Source organism: Choristoneura fumiferana, chromosome 16, assembly GCF_025370935.1.
Source record: "Choristoneura fumiferana chromosome 16, NRCan_CFum_1, whole genome shotgun sequence".
Classification (NCBI taxonomy): domain Eukaryota; kingdom Metazoa; phylum Arthropoda; class Insecta; order Lepidoptera; family Tortricidae; genus Choristoneura; species Choristoneura fumiferana.
The window spans coordinates 3,077,032-3,098,179 of NC_133487.1; the positions used below are offsets into that span (position 1 = coordinate 3,077,032).

The 21,148-nt window shown below is 36.7% G+C and overlaps 3 protein-coding genes across 8 annotated transcripts in view; 2 read left to right on the forward strand and 1 right to left on the reverse strand.

The window, feature by feature from the left end:
- Positions 1-1,205: 1,205 nt before the first annotated feature.
- LOC141436463 (uncharacterized) lies at positions 1,206-16,941 on the forward strand. The gene is made up of 13 exons (XM_074099457.1): positions 1,206-1,313; positions 1,547-1,591; positions 10,639-10,863; positions 11,171-11,256; positions 11,473-11,536; positions 11,648-11,860; positions 12,393-12,587; positions 13,086-13,316; positions 14,033-14,067; positions 14,233-14,296; positions 14,491-14,631; positions 14,928-15,164; positions 16,055-16,941. Exons 1-13 carry the CDS (start codon positions 1,278-1,280, stop codon positions 16,448-16,450), a joined length of 1,968 nt encoding a protein of 655 aa, XP_073955558.1. The 5' UTR covers positions 1,206-1,277; the 3' UTR covers positions 16,451-16,941.
- Positions 4,704-9,597, forward strand: LOC141436230 (uncharacterized). The gene is made up of 3 exons (XM_074099122.1): positions 4,704-4,892; positions 5,505-5,754; positions 6,698-9,597. The coding sequence occupies exons 2-3, from the start codon at positions 5,505-5,507 to the stop codon at positions 8,122-8,124; spliced, it is 1,677 nt and encodes a 558-aa protein (XP_073955223.1). The 5' UTR covers positions 4,704-4,892; the 3' UTR covers positions 8,125-9,597.
- rols (zinc-RING finger and ankyrin repeat domain-containing protein rolling pebbles) overlaps positions 16,716-21,148 on the reverse strand; it is a 377,175-nt gene continuing 372,742 nt past the window's right edge. For all 6 annotated transcript variants that reach the window (XM_074099452.1, XM_074099451.1, XM_074099453.1 and 3 more), the window contains 7 exons: positions 20,826-21,070; positions 20,365-20,650; positions 19,987-20,097; positions 19,464-19,621; positions 19,170-19,249; positions 18,387-18,618; positions 16,716-17,883 (listed from right to left, as the gene is read on the reverse strand). In XM_074099452.1, coding sequence (XP_073955553.1) covers positions 17,590-17,883; positions 18,387-18,618; positions 19,170-19,249; positions 19,464-19,621; positions 19,987-20,097; positions 20,365-20,650; positions 20,826-21,070 — 1,406 coding nt within the window. In that variant the 3' untranslated portion in view covers positions 16,716-17,589. The remainder of the gene's footprint in view (positions 17,884-18,386; positions 18,619-19,169; positions 19,250-19,463; positions 19,622-19,986; positions 20,098-20,364; positions 20,651-20,825; positions 21,071-21,148) is intronic.

A 21,148-nucleotide genomic window follows, 5' to 3' on the forward strand; every position in this document is an offset into this window, starting at 1 on the left:
TGAAATAATTCATTAGTATTCTTAATGTGGGGGTGATTTTTTTTTCTCGACTTACCCTACAGTGTGGGGTATCGTTGGATTTGGTTTGTTTGGCGGGTTTCCAAGACGATTTATTTATTTATTATTCGATTCAGTGATCTGTTTGCAAAATATTCAACTTTAAAGTGCACATTTTCCTTAAATTCGAGCGTCAATCTAAAATCTTAATTGTTGAGTGGAATAATTTGAAAAAATTCAGGATGATAGTAAGTATAATCTTTACAAGGAAAATAATAATGGCTAAGATTGCTTGAGTATAATTATTAGTAGTAGTGTAAGCAGCCTAAGGTATGAATAATATAAAATATACCTAAACTTGGAACATTCCGTACACAATACGAAATCCTTAGAAAAATATAACTTGATTTTTGATAGGGAATCATATCTTGGGCGTGTCCGACACGCTCATGGCCGTTTTTATATTTCAGGGGTCCCGAAACCTCGCAACAGTCTTGAAACGGTACACTAGCGCATACACGCAAGTATCTAATTTTCTTTTATAAGGACGCCACAAATATGCAAGTACCTAAAGTGGTGCGGTATAAAGAAAGATTGAGAATTCCTCTATCCAATGGCTTGCTCCTGATTATAACCTAACCTAACCTTACCAACAAAAAGTCGGAAAACCCTCGACTTTGTCACTTCAAAGTTCAATATCTCAAAAACCATCGGCTGTCTATAAACCCTGCTTTAAAAAAAAACCTCATTCAAATCGGTCCACCCGTTTAAGAGCTACGGTGCCACAGACAGACAGACACACATAGCGGTCAAACTTATAACAACCCTCTTTTTGCGTCGGGGGTTAAAAATGCTCTGGACAATTTTGACTGGTGTATAATGGAGATCAAGTATTACTTGACTTGACGGCCCAAACCTGCGAATTAATGCCCAAGCCCTCCTATTCTGAGATAAAGCCTATGCGTAGCAGTGGGACGGTTATAGGCCAAAGATGGTATTGACGACAATGCCATGGTTAGTTGCCACTCGCCGTAAGCAATGACCTTTTGTCGTAGTATAAACCCAATACGTTTTATGAGCGGGAGCGTCTGTTAAATAGGAAATTTCGAGGCGTTCTTTGTAACTCACGTACTGGCTTATATTGTGTTTTTGTAGAACATCTGAGAGGCCACTATGCGGCTAAAACGCAAAAAACGCTTATCAAATGTACCGATGACCCCAAGAAGCGAGTCTTTATCAGCTCAGTGTGTTCCCTACTGTTCGAATAGTTCAACGGTGATATGAATATCCTGCTCTTCTTATTTATTTTGCACACGGTAATCATAATTTACATTTTATATATTTTTTTAAATTCATGTTTGTTTTTTTGTGTTTTATTTTTAATTCTGGCCGTTTGCAATTTCTGACGTCATTTTATAAAAAAAAGTTGTAATTTGCGCGCCATTTTTACGGTTGCCAGGAATTATTATTGCGTGCAGTTGTAATCATTTTGTTCATGAATTTTTATCTTCAATTGTGTTATTTTGTGAAAAATGTGATTTTATTTAAGGTCCACGGTGAGTTTGGCACGTCTTACCTGAAGGACCGACGATTGGTAAGTATTTATTATGTGGTGTTAGTTAGTTGGACAAAATATGGAAGTACCTACTGACAATTTGTATAATGTGGTATAATACAAAACCGCGACCACAAAAAGTTAAGTTCAGAAGTTCCCAAAAGATGTCACTAGAAGTTATTCTAGTGGCATCTTTCGGGAACTTCAAATGACAATAGGGATGTTGACAGCATTAAAAAATAATTCGAAGACATGACTCCAGTAAAAAAACGCTTTATTTTAGCCCTGAAAACCAGATTGATATTCGATGAACTGCAAAATTAGATTTTTTGTTGCTTTAAAACAAATAAATAGTTAGTTGATTGAGTGTGCGAACAAGTGACGTCATAAGTAGCTATTTCTATTCAAAGTCTATGGGAGAATTGTGTTTTGACAGCTCATAAAAAGTACGTCAATTGATTGGTGGTGTCAACATCCCTATTCACTCATTTGAATTTTGTTCCATTTCGTGACGGAATGTCATATTATAGAAGCAATAGATGTCGCTGGCAGTGTTACTATATAAATTTCAAAGTTCTGGAGTGTAGAGGGAAGGAGCACAACGCAAACTCTGTATGCCGGTGTCCGATGAAAAGTGTTAAAGTGTAGCTCCACACTGCGTACATTTTGTTTAGGAGAGTTGCTCTGCTAACAGTGGATATTCATATACTTACTTACTTTGTACATACGGATGCCTCAGTGCGCAAGTCCGACTTTTCTTAAAAACTACCAATACCTACTATATGTTTTATCATGGTTTTATCGAATAATTAAACATATACACATTAACAAGAGTTAAAATGAACATAATTATAGTTTAGAAATGATTAGCCATTGAATAACTAAATGTCAGTTTCGGTTTCGGCAATTAGGTACAGTCGAAGACATAAATATACAGCCATAGAGTTAAATATATCGTAGTTTCAAATTGAGGCTCGCATCTCTGACTTTTTTTTAAATTCATGTGCAGGATCACATTTGCAATTTACCACAAGCTTATGTAACTATCAGCCTATACGAGTACGTCCCACTGCTGGGCTCAGACCTGTGTTTTGAAAGCGGAATAAGATTGGGAACTACACACACACACACACACACACACACACACTATTGATTTGATGCGAAGGTTGTGCAGGTTTCCTCACGATGTTTTCCTTCACCGTAAAGCTCGTGGTAACTTCGAATGTAATCCGCAGATACATTTCGAAAAACTCAGTGCGTGCGAGCCCGGATTCGAAACCACGGTCACAGAATAAGTAGTTTTGGTGAACTTTTTAACAGCTGCAATACAGGTTGTAATAATAGCAGTTTAAAGGCAATTTAGAGAAAGCATAATAAGTTCTATGCAGTAAAACGCACCACACTTCATCCATTATAAATCAATTGACTTTATAATAGTTCACACCTACTCTTTTAAAAAGGCAGCTTAATTGAAGTTCACGTGTATCATCTTTTATAGAATTTGACTTATTTTTGTTTCGTAAATTGCCCTTATTCAGCCAATAGCATTAAAAACTACTACAAGCTGAATACAGTCTTCAAAAATATACCAAATTAACTCTTATAGCTGAATAGTGGCGGTGCTAGTCTAGCATATTTCAGTTCTTATTCAGGCTAAGCCATTATCAACGGAACTGGAAGGCAATATGCAGCTGTATGATCACGAGTGAGGTCTTATAACACTTTGTATAAGCGCATAGTTCACAATAAGACCAAAAGTGAGTAATTATATTGCATTCTGTGCTGCTTGGGAGGGATCGCTGCGTGCAGGCTACCCACAGCGCTCCCGTGTACAGAGAAGTGCAGTATGCTCTAAAGAGCGTAATTATGATGTACTTAGTATTTTATGAGAAATGTGTCTGACCTTCCACTAACCTACCACAAAAAGCCAGACGCTACGTAACGATGCAGTATGCGCCGACGTCGAATAAGAGTGGTTTTCGTCCGGTCAACGATCTTTGCTGTTTTACGTCGTTTCTAATGCAAATTGGGTCTGGGTGAAGGCCACTGTATAGTGTATAGTTCACCGCAAATAAATTTAGTGATGAAAAGAAGGAGAGCCAATGCGGCCGGGACTTTTTGGTTAGTAAAAAATATTAATAATACGTTTTTGTGTAAAAAATATTAAGTGCCTACAATTTTTTTTGCTGGCTGCGCTTTTTGTTGACGGTACTTGCTTTGCCTTTCAACGTTGAATTTGAATACCAAATTGAAAGCCAATCCAACCTAATAGAAAGGAGGCAAATTTAACTTGTAAGATTTGACTACCGACAGACAGAAATGAAAATTCCCGGTAATGAGCCCCGACTGCTGAAGTTTAGTCTATTAATCTTGCTTTCGTTTTTTTTGCTTTTATTTACTTAGTTTTTTTAAGGCAGTCGATTAAAAAAACAACTTTTTTCTGTTAGTCCTGTGAAAAAATGGTAGCAAAGTGTAATAACGCAGTATTTTACAATAAGCTAAATATTAGCTTTCATTAAATTTGATACCCGTATTGTTATTAAAAAAAACCCACTCCATATTTTTTTCATCAACGCAATTTTTAAATATTACATACCTACTATCTGTCACTCCGACACAGATGATGAATAAAGGAGCAGCCACACCGCTGAATAAAAAACGGTGACTGTACGGAATCGCAGTGACGCATCGTATGCGCATCGTTTTTATCGCATGCCCTCCACACCGCTGCTTAAAATACGCAAACGGTGCGGAATCGCAGTGACTTTACATGCGGTAAAGTCGTGACGTTTACGGCACGTCACTGCAATTCCGCACCGCTTGCGTATTTTAAGCAGCGGTGTGGAAAGCATGCAGAAAAACGGTGCGCATACGATGCGTCACTGCGATTCCGCACCGTCACCGTTTTTTAACCAGCGGTGTGGCTGCTCCTTTAAATGATACTTCATAATTATGTTGAAAACTGTCCAACCGTTTAGTCTACAGAGAGGACCAAACAGATAGTCGCACATACCTACATACGCTCGAAAAACATAACCCACCTTCAAGCAGTTGGGTAAAAAACGTTCTGTTAACCGTCCTGATTGTACCAAATCATGTTTTCACGATCCCCCTCCCCGCGGGTCCCGTAGACTCGATGCAGACGATAGCATAATGTCTATAAATATCAGTCAGCTTGCACAAACAAAAGTCAGTCGATTGAAGCCGGACGCGTTATTTGCGGATATATTCGAAGTTGCATTTGAGAAATTACTTATATGGTGTAAAATTTTTGGAAGTGTCAAAAGGATTACGAAGATACCTACTGTTAATAAAATTGTTCGCGAAGGAACTGTAAAAGGTGAGTTATTTTTTTGTATATATTATTATAATGCATTATGTATTGTTGAATAATAGAATTCCTTTAAAATATTTTTTTTAATGAAGTATCAACAGATAGGTACTTTATTAAAATTAAAAAAAAAAACCATAATTTTAATGTTTAGAACATTTTTTTTGTGGTCTGTGCTAGTGCTGACTGTATTTTCATTGTCATCGCATCTAAAGTCAATGCTATCACTCGAATTGGGGAAATTAGACTACTACGCACGGACATTGTAAATTAAATAAATACGAACTCATACAAAAGCTAAATGTTCGCGAAATAAAATTTTGAATTTGGACTCTTTTGCAAAAACTTAACGTACCTAAATAGGTACGTAAGTATAAGTAGTTCTGGTTTTGTATCGTTATTAGATAAGGGGGGAGCTAGGATTCTATTAAAGGGGGATGTGATAAAAACCAAGAATATACCAAAGGTTTAGGCTGCACAAGCTGAGGTTCGTGAGCATTCCTGCTATTCACCTTCATTTTTTAGAGAGCTCGCTGCCCGTACCTACGCTCATGTTATTCGTTCGACCAATACAGCTGGAATTAGCGGAAGATCAGGGTTTAAGGGTCTTACCTGTTTTAGATGGATGCTAGCAAAGAAGAGAACTATTACGTGGTTGAGCTGATGGATCCTCCACCTGAAATGGAAGTGGAACAATACGTCTGTGTACCAAATAACTGGCTAGTTCTTCGGGATTCCCGGGAACTGGCTGATATAGCTGCTGTTAAGTACCCGATCGAAAATGCATCGGTCACGAAGCAACGTGTCGAAAAAGGGGAAGCTTATTCGGATAAGTGGATGATATTTGTGGCCAATGTAAAGTATGGAACAGGTGAGTCGGTATTTTTATGGTATTGTGTTATGTGGTTGGTTGGGTAGTGGGAGTAGTGCTTCTGGAGTGGCGATTGCGTACCGGAAGGCGAAATGTCGGCCTTCCACAAAATCGAGGGATGATCTGCTGGACATCACGCAGAAAATAGGTGAAAATTTACTATTCCCCCTTATCTCCGAAACTCTTAGGCCGAAAATTTTGTAATTTATTTCTATACCTATACAGGAAGGCCGTTAACAAATTTATGATATCGAAAGTAACATGGGAAATAACTGTAATGTCTAGAAAAGTGCGGAATCCTCTTCATGCGATTTTAAGTTTTTATCTGCTTTACCAAACTCAGGTCACCGCTAGCGCGCTAAAAGCACCAAATCTGCTTTTGATTGATACAAAAAGTGCGAAGTCTATTCTACTAATGACCTTTATCGGTTTATCGGGTCTGACCACGCCATCCTTTATCTTGTTGCAAGTTCACGAACTATTTTTGGACAGTCTAGATTAGCATTGCATAGACTACGTTTTAAAGTAATTAAAAAAAATAATTTTAAGATATTGTTGGTTTTCTTTATGATTCATACTATAATAACAACAATTCTAACTTAGGGTGGTTTTACAGTGACGCTTACGCTAGCTAGCGCGGTGCGTAAAACTATGTAAACGATCAAGCGGACCGAACGCTAAACTATGTAACGATCCAAGAGACGCAAAGCTCGTGGCCGTGGCCAGCGACGCTTACCAACCGCGCTGGCGTAAGCGTCACTGTAAAACCACCTTTAGACTCAAATATTGTTTATTTATATTTCATTGCGTATTTCGATTTTACTACTTTTTTTTGATATAACATGGCATTCATGAGTTCGCAAACTTTCAGAAAGTAAACATAGAGGTGTATGCAAGTGTACAGGTAAACACTAAGATACTATATGTGTTTTTTTGTCCACAGATTCGTATAAAGATGCCATAGATTATATTGAAATTCTAAACAAAATATCGAATCAAGAGCGGAACTCTGAAATGAATGACTCTGAAACGTCTCAAGTTCAAGCGGTTTTTAATGCAAAGTCAAATCCTAATATAACAGAGTCAGAGCTAATATCATCGGCCAACTCTGATGTGATAGATTGTAAAAATCACACAAACGTTGAAACCGTTAATAGTGCCAACAAAAGATATTTCACTAGACAGTCGCGTAAAATGTATACGTCAGATAAATTGTCAGAAGCCATCAACGATATGTCATTGGATACATCTTTAAAAAAAGCGCCTATGGAGTCAAACGTTAGCAAAGATGAAGGCACTGGTGCTAAGGACGTTGAAAATACTGAATTAACCGAGAATAACATCCAGAAGTCGCCGAATGCATCATTAAGGCACGAGTTCATTAACGAACAGCTTGTTGAGTGTCTTAAAACTAATAAAAGGGTGTCTTCAATTGCTGAATTAGCTTTGGAAGAACATGACGTACTTAAAAGATTGGAAGATATTACCATTTCTATAAAACTAAGCATAAGCGAAAATAGTACCGAAGACCCATCTAAAATTAAAATACCGGTTTTTGGTGCAGATTTTATAGGTCTAATGCAAAAACTATACAGCCGATTTGATCAGTGCCAAGCGATGCTCTTTAATGCGCATAGACAGTATATCGAAAATTGTTTGACTGCAAAGAAAATAATTGATCTGGTAAACGCACTTAACGCTATGAACATTGATTCTAATGATACAGCGGAAAAAGAAGTAGCGAATGTTGTAGAGGAGAAAACAAACGAAAATATTGAAGTAATAAGTGATACTGAAAACGATATTGAAGAACAACCACAAGGGGCACAAATACAAAGCATAATAAATACTGTCGTCCAAAAAAGTTTTGATGCTACAGATAAAAATATAAAGACAGATGATCAGAAAAGTAATGAAATTCGTATTGAACCTCCCAAGTTCACTTTGCCGCCAGAATATGATCCAGATGACCCAAAATGGTCTAGGAGATATCGTGATATGCAAAGTGGTCTTGAAGAGCTCGTACCAAATTCCGGTGTGTATGTGAACTCTATCATGCTGGCGAACTGCTTAAGAGTAGCCAGAGACAGCAAAACTCTAGCAAGGATGCTAATGTTGGAAATTTTTAGTGACAATGCTTTAAAAACATGCTCTTTGACGGGCAAAAGAGCAAATGCATTTTACTCTCGCGATGATGGAAATGTTAGACCTGGCTTGGATCAACATGCAAGAATGGTTTTGATGAACTATGTTGACGATTATGCAAAGATAAATAACTGGCCTCCAATAAACACTCAAGCCATTGTCGACAGCATGCGAAATAAATTACAAGAGATGAGGGTCAAGTCTTCACAAAGAAAAATCAAATAAATGTTACTTCAAGGGATTATATTAAAAAAATAAAAATCATTTATTTCAGACAATTAAATCCATAATTTGTTAGTAACAAGGTTGACTTATAATACTATGTTAGTAAAGTAGTAAGTTTAATTAAGGGCTTTGTGCTTACTTTTGTCATTATTTTTGTAAGGTGCACGATCGTTAATTAGAGATCCATTTTCTACAAACAACTTTGAATTGTCATAAAAAATTACATGTTCGAACTTGAGTGGGTCCCAAATGAAAGTACATTGTTTTAACAACGAAATCATGGAATATGTACACCTAGTTTAGAAAAAAAAAACTGATTACAACCGTGAGGCGAGCCGTCTAATATTTAGTTTTATATATAACTAATTGTTGTTCGCGACTCCGTCTACGAAGAATTTGCCTAGTTATTACTATATATGGTTTTTAGGATACCCTTATTAAAAAGTTGCAGATCAGTTTTACCACAGTCTCGTAGAAGCAAATGTCAAAGTTTTTGTTATGAGTACAGTCAAGTGCAAAGATATTGATACGGCCAAAGTTACAAAAACATGTATACACAATAGTGTTGTGAAAAACGCCCATTTCCAAGCTTAAAGGCTTGAACCCTAAAGACTCTCGAGGCTTAACGACTTAAAGCCCGCAAAGACGGTTTATTGCATCCATAATCCATACGCATAAAATAAGCCAATTTAATTCTCAAGTATAGTCGAGTCTTAGTGACGGATACCGTAATAGAGGCAGACCGAAGAGGAGATGGAGGGACGACTTAGATGCCTATAATGTGGGATGGCGGGAGCTCGCCTTTGATAGGCAGGAGTGGAGCAAGAGAGGTGAGGCCTTTACCCAGCAGTGGGACACAAAAATAGGCTGATCAAAAAAAAATAGTCGAGTCTTTAGGACTATTAAGTTTTTAAGCCTCGAAATGAGCGTTATCCACAACTCTCTGCACAAATTCACATTAATTTATCAATTCTGTATGTTTTTAATTTTTACTGGATCTGCAATAAACCGTTAAATCAGGTACATATTGTATTTACGGGGAAAAAGTTTTACCGTACACTGTTAGCGCGGCCAAAGCAAAAGGATGTCTAGATTTCAGTTCATATTACACAGAAGTTGTTCAGGTTAATCTTAATATTAATAGATTTTTTTACGGGTATTAATCTAATCAGTAGAATTAAGATTTGCCACAGCCACGACATTTATCCTAATGATTAAACTAGGTATATTATTATTACATGTAGTTAAGTTTTTTTTATTATAAATAAATTTGATAAATTGAGAATTTTACTGAAAAATATTTTTTCTTGTTATTCGCTATCACCTTCTAACGGGGTCATAAAGGATCCGCATAGGTGAATAGTTTACTGTCTTCAATTTAATCTTCTTAAATAATTATTGTTAAAATAATGTTACTATAAAATATACTTACTCAAATATTTACAATTTTTGGAAAAAATAATTGTGGTTTTATTTTGTATCTTCTGAAGCAAAACCAAAGTTAAATTTGACTACACATGTACTCATTTTACTCCTTTTATATAGCAGGAAATAGAAGGTTTACCTAATAGTTGAATGCCAATTGTGACATATCCTTTTAATTTAAAGGAGCAACTGAATTTTAAGACTTAACTAGTGGCCAGTGGCTCTGTAGATTTTGGAAAATTTGCTGAAATACGATATTTTTACGCTCTAAAACCCCCATGGTTCCGCCATTTTCAACATTTTCCGATATTGGCAAAACTGAACCGACACCTGTCGAACATAAACCATTTTTACCTTATCTGAAACGGAGACGCTGTGCTCGCGCTTCGTGCTCGCTTGGTAAAAAATTAACAATGAAATAATAAGACGTGAATTTAATTACGTGCGTATAAGGACACCGAGCAAAGTTAGATACTCTAGGTACTTCTAAACTAAACTATACATTCGAAAGCTTAGACACTGAATTACTTCCACTGCGTCGAACGAACCATGTGATTTTTTTTTTGGTTTTTATGGATTTAAGACATTCATAGAATCTATGATGTGACATAGATAGTCTATTTCTGATTCCTTACCAAGAATTAATGTCGGCAGCTATATGAATCTTAAATCGTCGAGTGCTAGTCTCTAAAAAATGGGGCCATAGCGCTCAACAATTTTCTGTTTTTTTTTTGGCACCTACTTGAGACGCACAGGGTGTTATGGTTAAAACATTGTTGTGCGCACAGGGCGCTCGACGGGTTAATGCATTTTCATATTCCTCATTCCATTTGTATTTTACATTTAATGTCACAGTTAAATTTACTCTAAAAAAGATTATTTTTATAAAACATGTGGCACCGCTTATTTTCAATTCCTCATTTCCCATGTATTTATATTTATTTGTTTCACTGAGCATTTCGGATAAATAATCGATTTCACAATAATAAATAATCCATATTAAGTCCAGTCCACGATGGCCTGCAAACACACACACGTAATAAATAATAAGTGTTCACGAATTATACCTACTTCTATTCTTCATTCCAGTGCCATGCATGGAGCTGCCTCAACACGAAACTTGGTCTCACAGACAGCCTGCCTCCCCAAGACCAGTATAGCCAAGTTCTGAAGGCCTTAATGCCGGAGATTTGGCATAAGACCATAGATTCAGCTCTTAATGTCTGCTACTGCAGTTCTTGCAAAAGCAGGAGCTACAATAATGCTTGTCCGGGACAGGCGCTGTTGGAGTGTACCGTGGATCAGTTAATGCAGGTAAGTAAAATAATTTAATATGCAGGCATTATTGCTATAACCTGCCTTGACAGGAACAATTATCAAAATCGAAAGGGTATATAGGCTAGGTGGGAAACACACCCATAAACATAAGACAGACGAAGAATAAAAGAAAGATAAAATAAATAAAGTATGAAGAATGAAAGTATGCACAAGAAGTAAGAGAAAACTGGAATAGAAATCGAAAGCTAACTTATGGAAAATTGTAATATGCACTAGTAACAAGATTTATCATTACCATGTAGTGTGCCAATTATCTTGGTACTAAGTAATGATTCTTTTTCAGAACTGCCCTGAACATAGCTGGAAGAAGAACGATGCTTGCTCTACCGTTACGTCTCTAGCTGGGTTCAAATACATGTTCACACAGGGGTAAGTCATACAGAAGATTTCGTGGAGAATCGAACAAACTGAATCACGAATCTACCTGGAAGGAACCTTTATGTTACTAATGTCTAACATCCCATACTTTAGTCAAGTAAAATATAGATACAATTTTATTTATTTTTGAAACAGGCTTCGTACTTTTATTACATTAACCCGTAGAACAAAAAGTAGGCAAAAGGTATAATTTCCTTTTTTTTTCAGTGTTTATGAAAACATTGAGGCCAACTTGCCGTATGATCAGCGACCAACTTGGTTCATGAGACATGTAAGTAAAAAAACACTTTTTTCTCTCATTACTCATTTCAATATTCTATTCAACAAACTTCAAACTGCATCACTGATATTTCGCTACTACAGGCGTATGATTTTCTTTCAGTACTTCAGGAGCAAATGTTGCAACTTGCCGGAGCTTTTTAATTCTTCGTTACTGGAGGAGTGTGGTTTTACTCATTTCATGCACTACCACAGATTCAATACTCCAGCACGTGTCACCGAATCCCCGTATTACGAAATAGCGTCTCAATTGCCAGCGGCTAGAGACGGGTTAAATATTGTAGCCTTACCTCCTGTCAATCAAGATGTTTATGATGTGAGTATTTATCTTAATAACCTTAGAAACGTTAAAAAACCCCGAACATTGTCCATGTCTCATTGGCTGAACAATTTTAATGAATTCTGTAATTCAATAGCTTTCTAAGAACCGCAAAGAAACTCGTTTTCACATAACAAAATGCATCGAAATCGGTCCATCCGTTCCGTATCGCATAACGTTTTTATTCCTAAAAATGTTTAGCCGATGTTTGGCATACTATTGAATGGCATACTACTCGTTTGTCCTAATAATTTTTGCGAATACGCATTTTAAAGTCCTAAAGCAAGTTTGTCCTAATATTGATAACTCTACAATCTAATTACCTAAAACGGTTACAAATGTTCGGCGAATAACGTTTGGCAAATTGTTTCATTTCGCAACTTTTTATTTCCCAACTGTTTTAAATTTCTGATGATGAATTTCTGAAGTGGTGTTTACTTCCCATCAGATGACCCGCTTGCTCGTTTGCCTCCCTCTCATCCTATATTTACCAGTAGTTAATTTGAGTTGGTTTCATTGCATATTTCAGCCGGCAGACCCCTTGGACTGTTGCGATATGTCCGGCTTCATCCAGCCATCATGGCGTTCGGAATGCGATTTCAGACTCAACTGGAATGTTCAGGACAGACTGACCATAGAGAAACCAACGATCACGACCACAACTGCTCCAATTACAACGACTACTGGAAAGTCAAGGATTGATATCAAAGTATTGCCTAGATCTGTAAGTTACATCCATATTACGTTTTTGTTAAAAAAAAAACAAATAAAAGAATAATATTCTGCAAGTAAGTAGCCCGCAAACGGCGGTTTTACATGTTTCTTTTTCGAACTACCAGCGCTTTCGGAAAGATCATCATTGCGAAGAAGAATGCACCGCAAGAAACATGGTAAATACGTGAATACTAACGTGATAAATTTGAACGAAGCCCGTTTTAAAATAAAAAAATAAAAAACGTGGTAGAAAGTAATTTTTTCAAAACAGAAAAACTATTTTTAATATAAAGCTTTTTGCTGTTTCTTTACCTGTACTCACTTAACTACTGTTGTCACTTGATCATTTTATGCCTCTTTTTGTAAAAATTGCTTGTTTTAATCGTCACACGATATTTTTTGGCATTATCCTATGTTTACTAATTTTACATTTACTTAGTTTCATGATGCACTCAACCATTTTTCAACGCACTCAATGTATTTTACATGTCACTCAAAATTTTTCCAGTGCGCTGAAGAGACTTGCGTATTCCGAAAATTGAATATCGTCTCGGAATCGGGGACCGTAGATATTGATGCATTCAAGCAACTCCTCAATAATCTGACCACTGCACATCCTGAATGGACCAAGGCTAAAGCCAGGGTGTTCACCAAGTGTTTGACGAGAATTCCTATTGACTATTACGAAGACTGTGAAATTAATAAAGTGCTGGCATGCACTTTTGATGTATTATCTGAGGTAAGCTTCAATAGAATAAATAGAAATAGGTAGTTTCAAATACTAAAAACACGATTTAGGGGCTGTTTCACCATCCACTGATTAGTGTCAACTGACGGTTCAATGTGATGCCGTCTCCGTCTATTCGAACAAAGCAAATAGAGACGGCATCACATATAACCGTCAGTTAACACTAACCAATGGATGGTGAAACAGCTCCTTAATGGTAAACCTGCATGACAGCTTCATCATAAGTTTCTGGATACCATTTTTGATCAAGCCCAAACACAGCTAGGTTACGCTGTTCTGCTTTGGAGTTTTAGTACTTAGCTTCCGACTCATTTATTATTGTCATCCAAACTAAACGCCAAGTACAAATGCCACATTTCGTGTCAATATCACAATTAAGAAGTTCAAATTCCGTTAAATACAAGTAGTGCTAATATAAGCGTATTAAAAAAATAGACCTTTTAAAAATTACTTAGGGGCTGTTTCACCATCCATTGATAAGTGTTAAGTGACGGTTAAATGTGATGCCGTCTCCGTCTATTCGAACAAAACAAATAGAGACGGCATCACATTTAACCGTCAGTTAACACTAATCAATGGATGGTGAAACAGCCCCTTAATGTCCTTGTTGATAAGCATTAATTGGTTATGATAAACTCGTGTAACGTTTAAAGATAAAAATGTGGTCAGTTAACTAAATTATAATTCACCTAATGTTTCATTTACAGAACTGTCCAACAGCCCCTAAAAATGATCCTTGCAAGTAAGTAGTAAAAATGTGTTTTAAAAATGTTAAAAGAGTTTTTATGTGTTACACCAAGGTTCCCGAAGATCCTGGATCGCATCTCATTGAAAAAAAAAACTTAGTTTGAAATCCCCATTGTACGTACTTGTATATTAGTACAATTTAATTTATTGTATTTTTCAGGCACGCTTCCTTCAACACAACCGGGCCCCTCGTTTGTCAAATAAGCTCAGCTAAGTATGTGCCTGTAAGTACATTTCCATTAGTCTGGTTAGACCTACAGCTACGAGATGCTTGTACCTACTTATCACAGATTAAACCACCCATACTTTCTACGGCACAAACGTGCCTTATTATCAATGTCCAATGTTAAGAAAGCTTGTACCAATTTTTTTTTTTAATTTAAATTACCAATTTTAACTAAATGTTGGAATGTTTTAGAAAAATCGTCACCAGCCATGTGACCTCCCAGATCTGGTGGGCAACGATGTGAAGGATGAATGTCTCATTAGCACCATAGATCGTTTAGAAACGATAGAAGTGCCCAACAGGCGGTACGTGGGCAAAGTCCCTGTGCCAATGGTACGTGTTATCTCTATACCTTACTAGCTTATGTTCAAGAACATTACAAAAACATCTCTCCTTTGGGTAGTTGGGTAAAAAAGCCTAGTTCCCGAGTGATAACCGATTCTGTTATTAATTTTTTTTCAATAACTCTCATAAGTGTTCTTCCGTAAATTTATCAAAATTGGTTTAATAATTATAATTATTTGTATGTTTCTGTTTTAAGAATAATGAATAGTTATAGTAACAATAGATAATATCACATCAACAATATCAGTAACACTAACTTTTTGAGTTTTTTTATATTTTTACAGTGCAAAAAACTAACTGACTCAACAACGTGCCTGTTGAAAAAAATGGGTGTTTTAAACAAATACCAATTTATGGATTACTTTAAAATGAAAGCTAATATCAGAGATTTTGCGAGCACTCATAGTGAATGGCTGGCTTTAAACGACGCATATTTGGGTGCATTCACTTCTATGCCTATGTATGGAGAATATTGCAGCTCACCCAAGAAATTATTGAATTTGATTGACACGATGTTGATGGTAAGAACATTTACATATTATGATTTTAACGTTCGAAAACTGAACGGTCTCTACTGTACCATCGCTAGCTTGCGCCAGTGGCTTATTCTCGTGGACGAATCTCCTTATTCTGTGAAAACTCCAAAATCTGTTCTTATTCCGTGTTTTCGTTATAAGAGCTTCTATGTAAATTTTTAGCTTTCTAGGTACAGTCGAACAAATTGATTCATGACCCAGGATGGAACCTTTTAAAAATCGATTTCATTATGATTTCCTTCAAAAAAGTATGAGATGTTAAACTGACATTAGTAGCACAAAGGTTCCACGCTGAGTCATGATTCAATTTGTACACGCGCTCACTGTTGACGCACAGTCAGTGAAAACTTTTTTTTTATTGTTCAGATTAACCCTCTGACCGCCACGGTCGGTAAAACGCGACAGCTGAAAATCGTGCCATAGGCGCTATGTCGGCATTACGTGCCGCCTATGGAGCGATTTTCCTCTGTGGCCGACCGTGGCGTTCAAAAGGTCAAATTGAAGCCTTTTTCAACAGTGTATTACCCGCAAACAATATTTTTGTTGAAGCTGTAACATATCTACTTACTTACACTATAACATTTTTATCACAATATATTTCACCACTCATTGATAAACTCTATGTGACAGATAAATGTGCTGTCGTCTCTATTTATTCGGATAAAACAAACAGAGTTGGCATCACGGATATCTGTCACATAAAATGTACTATTGAGTGGTGAGACAAGTGTGTACCTATGTACTTACTAAATGCGCCAAAAAGTTTGATTTTGAGTTAGTTAGTTCTACCTTTATTACCTTTATTATGACTGGCCTAATGTGTTCTTCTTAAAATTCTAACCTTAAATGTTAAAAAATGTGTTAATTATTTCCAGACATGTCCCCTATCGAAACGCAAAACGTCGCCAAAGTGCTACAAAATGTTTAGCGAAATATCCAACTCGCCGATGCAGAATCCAAACGCAACAGAAGTGCAACTGGATCAGATATTCCATCAATTCCAGAACATATTCCTACCAAAACCAACGCACCAAAGTCAAAACATTTTGCGTCAAAAAGTTAGTAATAAAATGTATGACTTTGGTATTTTGGACGATGGCAATGCACCCCCTGTGAAGATTATAGATGTAAATCCCACTGCGAGGCCTATCAAAGTTTTGTTGCCAGTATATCAGCAGATATACGGGAAGCTTGGTGGTGATATGACCATAAATATGCATCATGATGGCATGCTGAGGGGAGGAGTCGGAGCTGGGTTAGCTCGTCCTTGAGTTTAGAGTGCCTTTTGCTTTTGCTGTTAAAATATTTAGTAAGTAAAACTAATTTTATACCATCTTTTGAGACGCATTCGCAAACGTCAACCTACATGTTTGGACAGGTTTTAATGATTAAGTTTAAGTTTTGCAAATTTCTTTGTTTATAAAGTTGTATGAATGAATTTATGTACATAGGCCGTGGCTCAGTAATTTTTTTAGGTGGCCAAAAGAGGCTTTCGTCTTTCACCCTTTGTATAAGATTGAAAAAAAAAAACACATGGAAGCAATATGAAAATTTTAATAATATATAGTCACAGTGTCTATTGTACTTATATCTTCTAATATCTTCTATAGTATGTTCCGTTACAAGTAGGTATGTACTGTTGAACCAATTATCAAATTGTCAGTCTTTTCTATAATAATTTGGCCAATAATATATTTTTTATTTAAATAATTTTGAATGCATCACATAAATAGGCTTATCAATAAATGATACTAATAAATCACACTAACTTTTTATTTTAATATATAAGGAAAAGTATATAAAATGATAAAATGTCTTATTCACGCCTATACAATACAACCCTATCGATTCTTTAAAGAAGACTAAATCAAAACAGTTAAATAAATTAAAATAAAGCAAGAAAATGGGCAAATGAGTTTTACTCAAATTTTAATCAACAAATTAACAACAAAAAAACTAAAATAATGATTGCTGGGACGTAACACTGTATGATAATTGTCGAGAAGCACTAAATATAAAAATTTGATTCTGAAAATATTGAAATTATTGCTACTTAGAGTATTTTAAATAATAATAATAAGGCAAATTATTTAAAGCGTCGAAATATTTAATGGCAAGTGCCCATTATACCTACAAATAGTATTCGAGTCTACATTTTATTATGTTTGACTCCATTATATCAATTATTTCAGAGAAAATAATATTTACACTGTGTCATGCACTCACATACAAATAATTATTACAATAGTCATTAATAAAATGTTTTGCACGTGATGAAATTAAGGTTCGTGCTTATAAAAATGCAAATCAAATGACAATAAATTTTATTCTTGTACTTGAAGTAAAATGATAACTTGAAAACTTAAAACTTTATGAAAATCAATACAGATACGCATGAAAAAATACATGTTTAGGGCATGTTTAGACTTATAGTATCAAAATTCCTTAACGAACGATTGTCACCGTTGAGACTGTGTGTTCCGGCATTGATTCGTGACAATATTTCTGATTGGAGAGCTTTTAGGGTTCGAACAGTTGGTAAATCTGAAGAGGGGGCTAAGAGGAGGGCCCTCCTGGCGTGTGGGAGGGCCTCGGAAGGTTTGTTGAGGGCTAGAATCGCTCGGGCCATGGCGTACGCGCATTCGAAGGCGTTGGGGCGGAGTACTGAAGCACGCGCCGCTAAGTCTAACGCTTCTGATGGTTCCTGAAGAAGAAATGTTACATTAGATATTGCTTGTGGACAATCATTTGATGTAAATAAGTCTTTAATGTCTGATCAATAGAATTATAGGTAGCGCATCACGTTTCTAGAATGAATGGAGACGCTAATTTCTTTAATGTTTTTTAAACTCGGAATAGTTATTTGTGATGTTCGCTAGGTAATGTACATACTTATCTACCAACCCATTAGCTACTAAGTAAGTGGATGGTCTTTATAAATTTCTGTAAATTTATAAAGAGATATTTTTTTAATACTATAATCTTTTTTGCTGATTGTACTTTTTGTTGACTGCACTTGTAATGTCATCCAACTCGTACATAGTATACTAAATTTTAAGTCAACCCGACCACTAAAAGTCAAAATGAACTTGCAAGATTTGACCCAAAAACAAAAACAACAATCAGGGCAAGTTAAATAATAGCTTGTAAAAATGGAATACTGCTAAACATTTGGTTTTATATCCATTCGATTTTTTAGATTCTTACATTCAATTTTCTCTTGCATCTTGACAAATTCAACAGCAGGTTCGTCTTCAGTTGAACAAAAGCTGAGATATGTTCGTGCGGTACCGGTGTCGCGGGTGTTGTCAGACCCTCGTCGCTGATCAGCGGGTTTACTTTCTTGAGGGCATATTGATAGCGATGTGCCGCTTCGGAGGGACGGTTCTTACGGTACAACATGTTGCCGTCTTCTAATAGTTTGTTGAGAAGAATAAGCCTGGAAAAGATAGAGACCATGATTATTGAACGGAGTGAAATCGAGATGCCAATTTGTACTGAACGATTGAATTCAGAAAAAGCTGTGGTGGCCTGTAGTTTGGCTTACGGCCTCTCAAGCAAAGGGTCATGGTTTCGAACCCGGACTTGCACCTTTGAGTTTTTCAGAGTTTATGGGCGAAATTGCACCGGAAATATTGCAATTTGTGTGTGAAGTTCCCAATCCGCGCTGGGACTAAGTATAGCTCAATTCCTATCAATCTGAGGGCAGCTCCGCTCTATAAACCCATTATCTATAACCCACATTAGCAGTGTGGCTAAGTATCTGACCCGCTTTGGGAAGACGCGCAGCATAAACTTGAGGGCGAAGGGACTTGAATAACAAATGCTTTTTGAAGAAACATCTTTAACTAAATCACTGTACAAACTATATTCCATTAGATAAAAATGTACAGCCAAAAGCTACAAGTTCAATTTGCGAATAAGTAATTGTAATGCCGGATAAAATATCTTATTCCTCATAAAGCTCTATAACATACATAGTATACTAACATAAACTCTGGTTTCCCTGAAGCCATCACCCACGTCGTAGGACCAAGCTTGGCGCCTTTTCTCAGGAAACAATTGACAACCTGAAAGTATATTTAAAAATAAAAATACGACTAAATGAGAGCCAATCAAATTTTGGCCAAACATAAAATGGATATCGTTACAGCAAGCAGACAATAAAACAAGAAAAGAAAATATGCTTCAAGAAGTGTAATCAAAGGCAAATACAGGATACTACAGGATAGGACAAGGGATAGAAATGTTTCCATCAGTCGTTATAAAAAGGTATGTGCTTACAGGAACATTCCGTTGTCCAATAGCCCGGTCCAAAGGCCTCAGTCCGCTGTGGTCCACTTTCTCCAACGAGGCGCCCTTCTCCAGGAGTATTTCGACCAGTTCAGCCGATCCTCCACAAGCTAGGCCAAGTGGCGTTCTGCCGCTGCCGTCGGGTTGGTCTGGGATTAAATGAATAAATTGTTTGATTTTTAAATAAAAAAAAAACATTAATTTGCTTGAGATAATATTTATAACTACTTAGTTATTAAAGGAAACTTTGCCAACGTAAAAATTGTTTATCGCTATCCCGTGCGCACATTGAAAGTCTGGCAATAAAAATCACGACAATCCGTTTGATAGCAAGATGTATAAACATACTGTAAAGTTCATAATATTTAAAGGCATAAAACGTATCAATCTTAGGATTGATTGTTGTTAACGGTAATAAAGACCTTATTGTGTCTTCTGCTGTCGCATCAATACAACATAAGGAAATTGTTCAAAAAGTCATGACTTGTGCTGGGTGAAGAAATGTAGTATTTACCAATTGTAGCTCCTTTATCGATGAGGGTGACCACGGTGGGTATCCTGGAGCGCAAGCAAGCCCAGCCGAGGGCGGAGATCCCGTCAGCATCTACTGCATCGGGGTCGGCGCCTGTTACGAAGAAATCAGTATAATAGATTATCCGGAAATAACTGCTACAAAAAGGAATCAACCTAGCAATAATGGATGTCTAGGCTTTAAGTCATAAATTAAGATGCTGACTAAGATCTTCGAAATCGCTCAGGAGAAGGCTTTTTACAACTTTCTACCCACAAAACAAAGCAACAAATTATTTAGCGGCGTACAATACTTCTTTTTACGAACGACATTTCTAAAAGAGACAAACGCCGTTAATTTAAAATCTTATACGCAACTAACCATTCTCTAAAAGCATTTCAATCACATCAGCGTGCCCCTCAGCAGCGGCCAGGATCAACGGGATTTTCCCTCCAGATCCCATCACATCAGCTCCAGAATCCAACAACCTCAACACAAGTGCTGTTCGTCCGTTCTTCGCTGCCAGCGCTAAGGGGGATAGTTGGCGAGCGTTCAAGGAGTACGGAGTCGCTCCTCGGATCAGTAAAGCATCAGCTATAGCTGCGTTGCCAGTAGAGCAAGCGGCTGTGAGTGCCGTCTCTCCTGTCACTGGACAAATGCCGTCAGGCTGGAAAAAAAAGAGTTGATTTAAATATCGTTATATTCAAATACCCATGCTTGTGAATGTTGGCTTGCACATGTATGTTTTTCTCTTAAAACGGAAATATTATTTTAAACGTGCCTGAAATTACTGATAAACTATTTAATTTATTGTTGTTTACTGAATTTGTTATTCAACTCACTATTAATTCAGCAGTATCCAGCAAATATTCCACAATGTCCAAATGACCATTTTGCGCCGCACCAATGAGCGCATGCCTTGAACCAGGTACCATCTGTTCGATGTTATCGTCGAAGTCCAGTGGACTTCTATCGTCTCTACCAGTTTGGCATCCCAAGAGATATATCACTGTATCTCTATGCCCATTCTTGGCTGCGTGCACGAGGGGAGTCTGCTCTGCTGTATCAGTGTGACTTAGTGATGCACCTGAAAAAGCAAAAAGTTAAATAATTATTCCAAGAAGCATTTAACTTGAAGTGATTTGCTCGCTTAGTGTAAACTTGT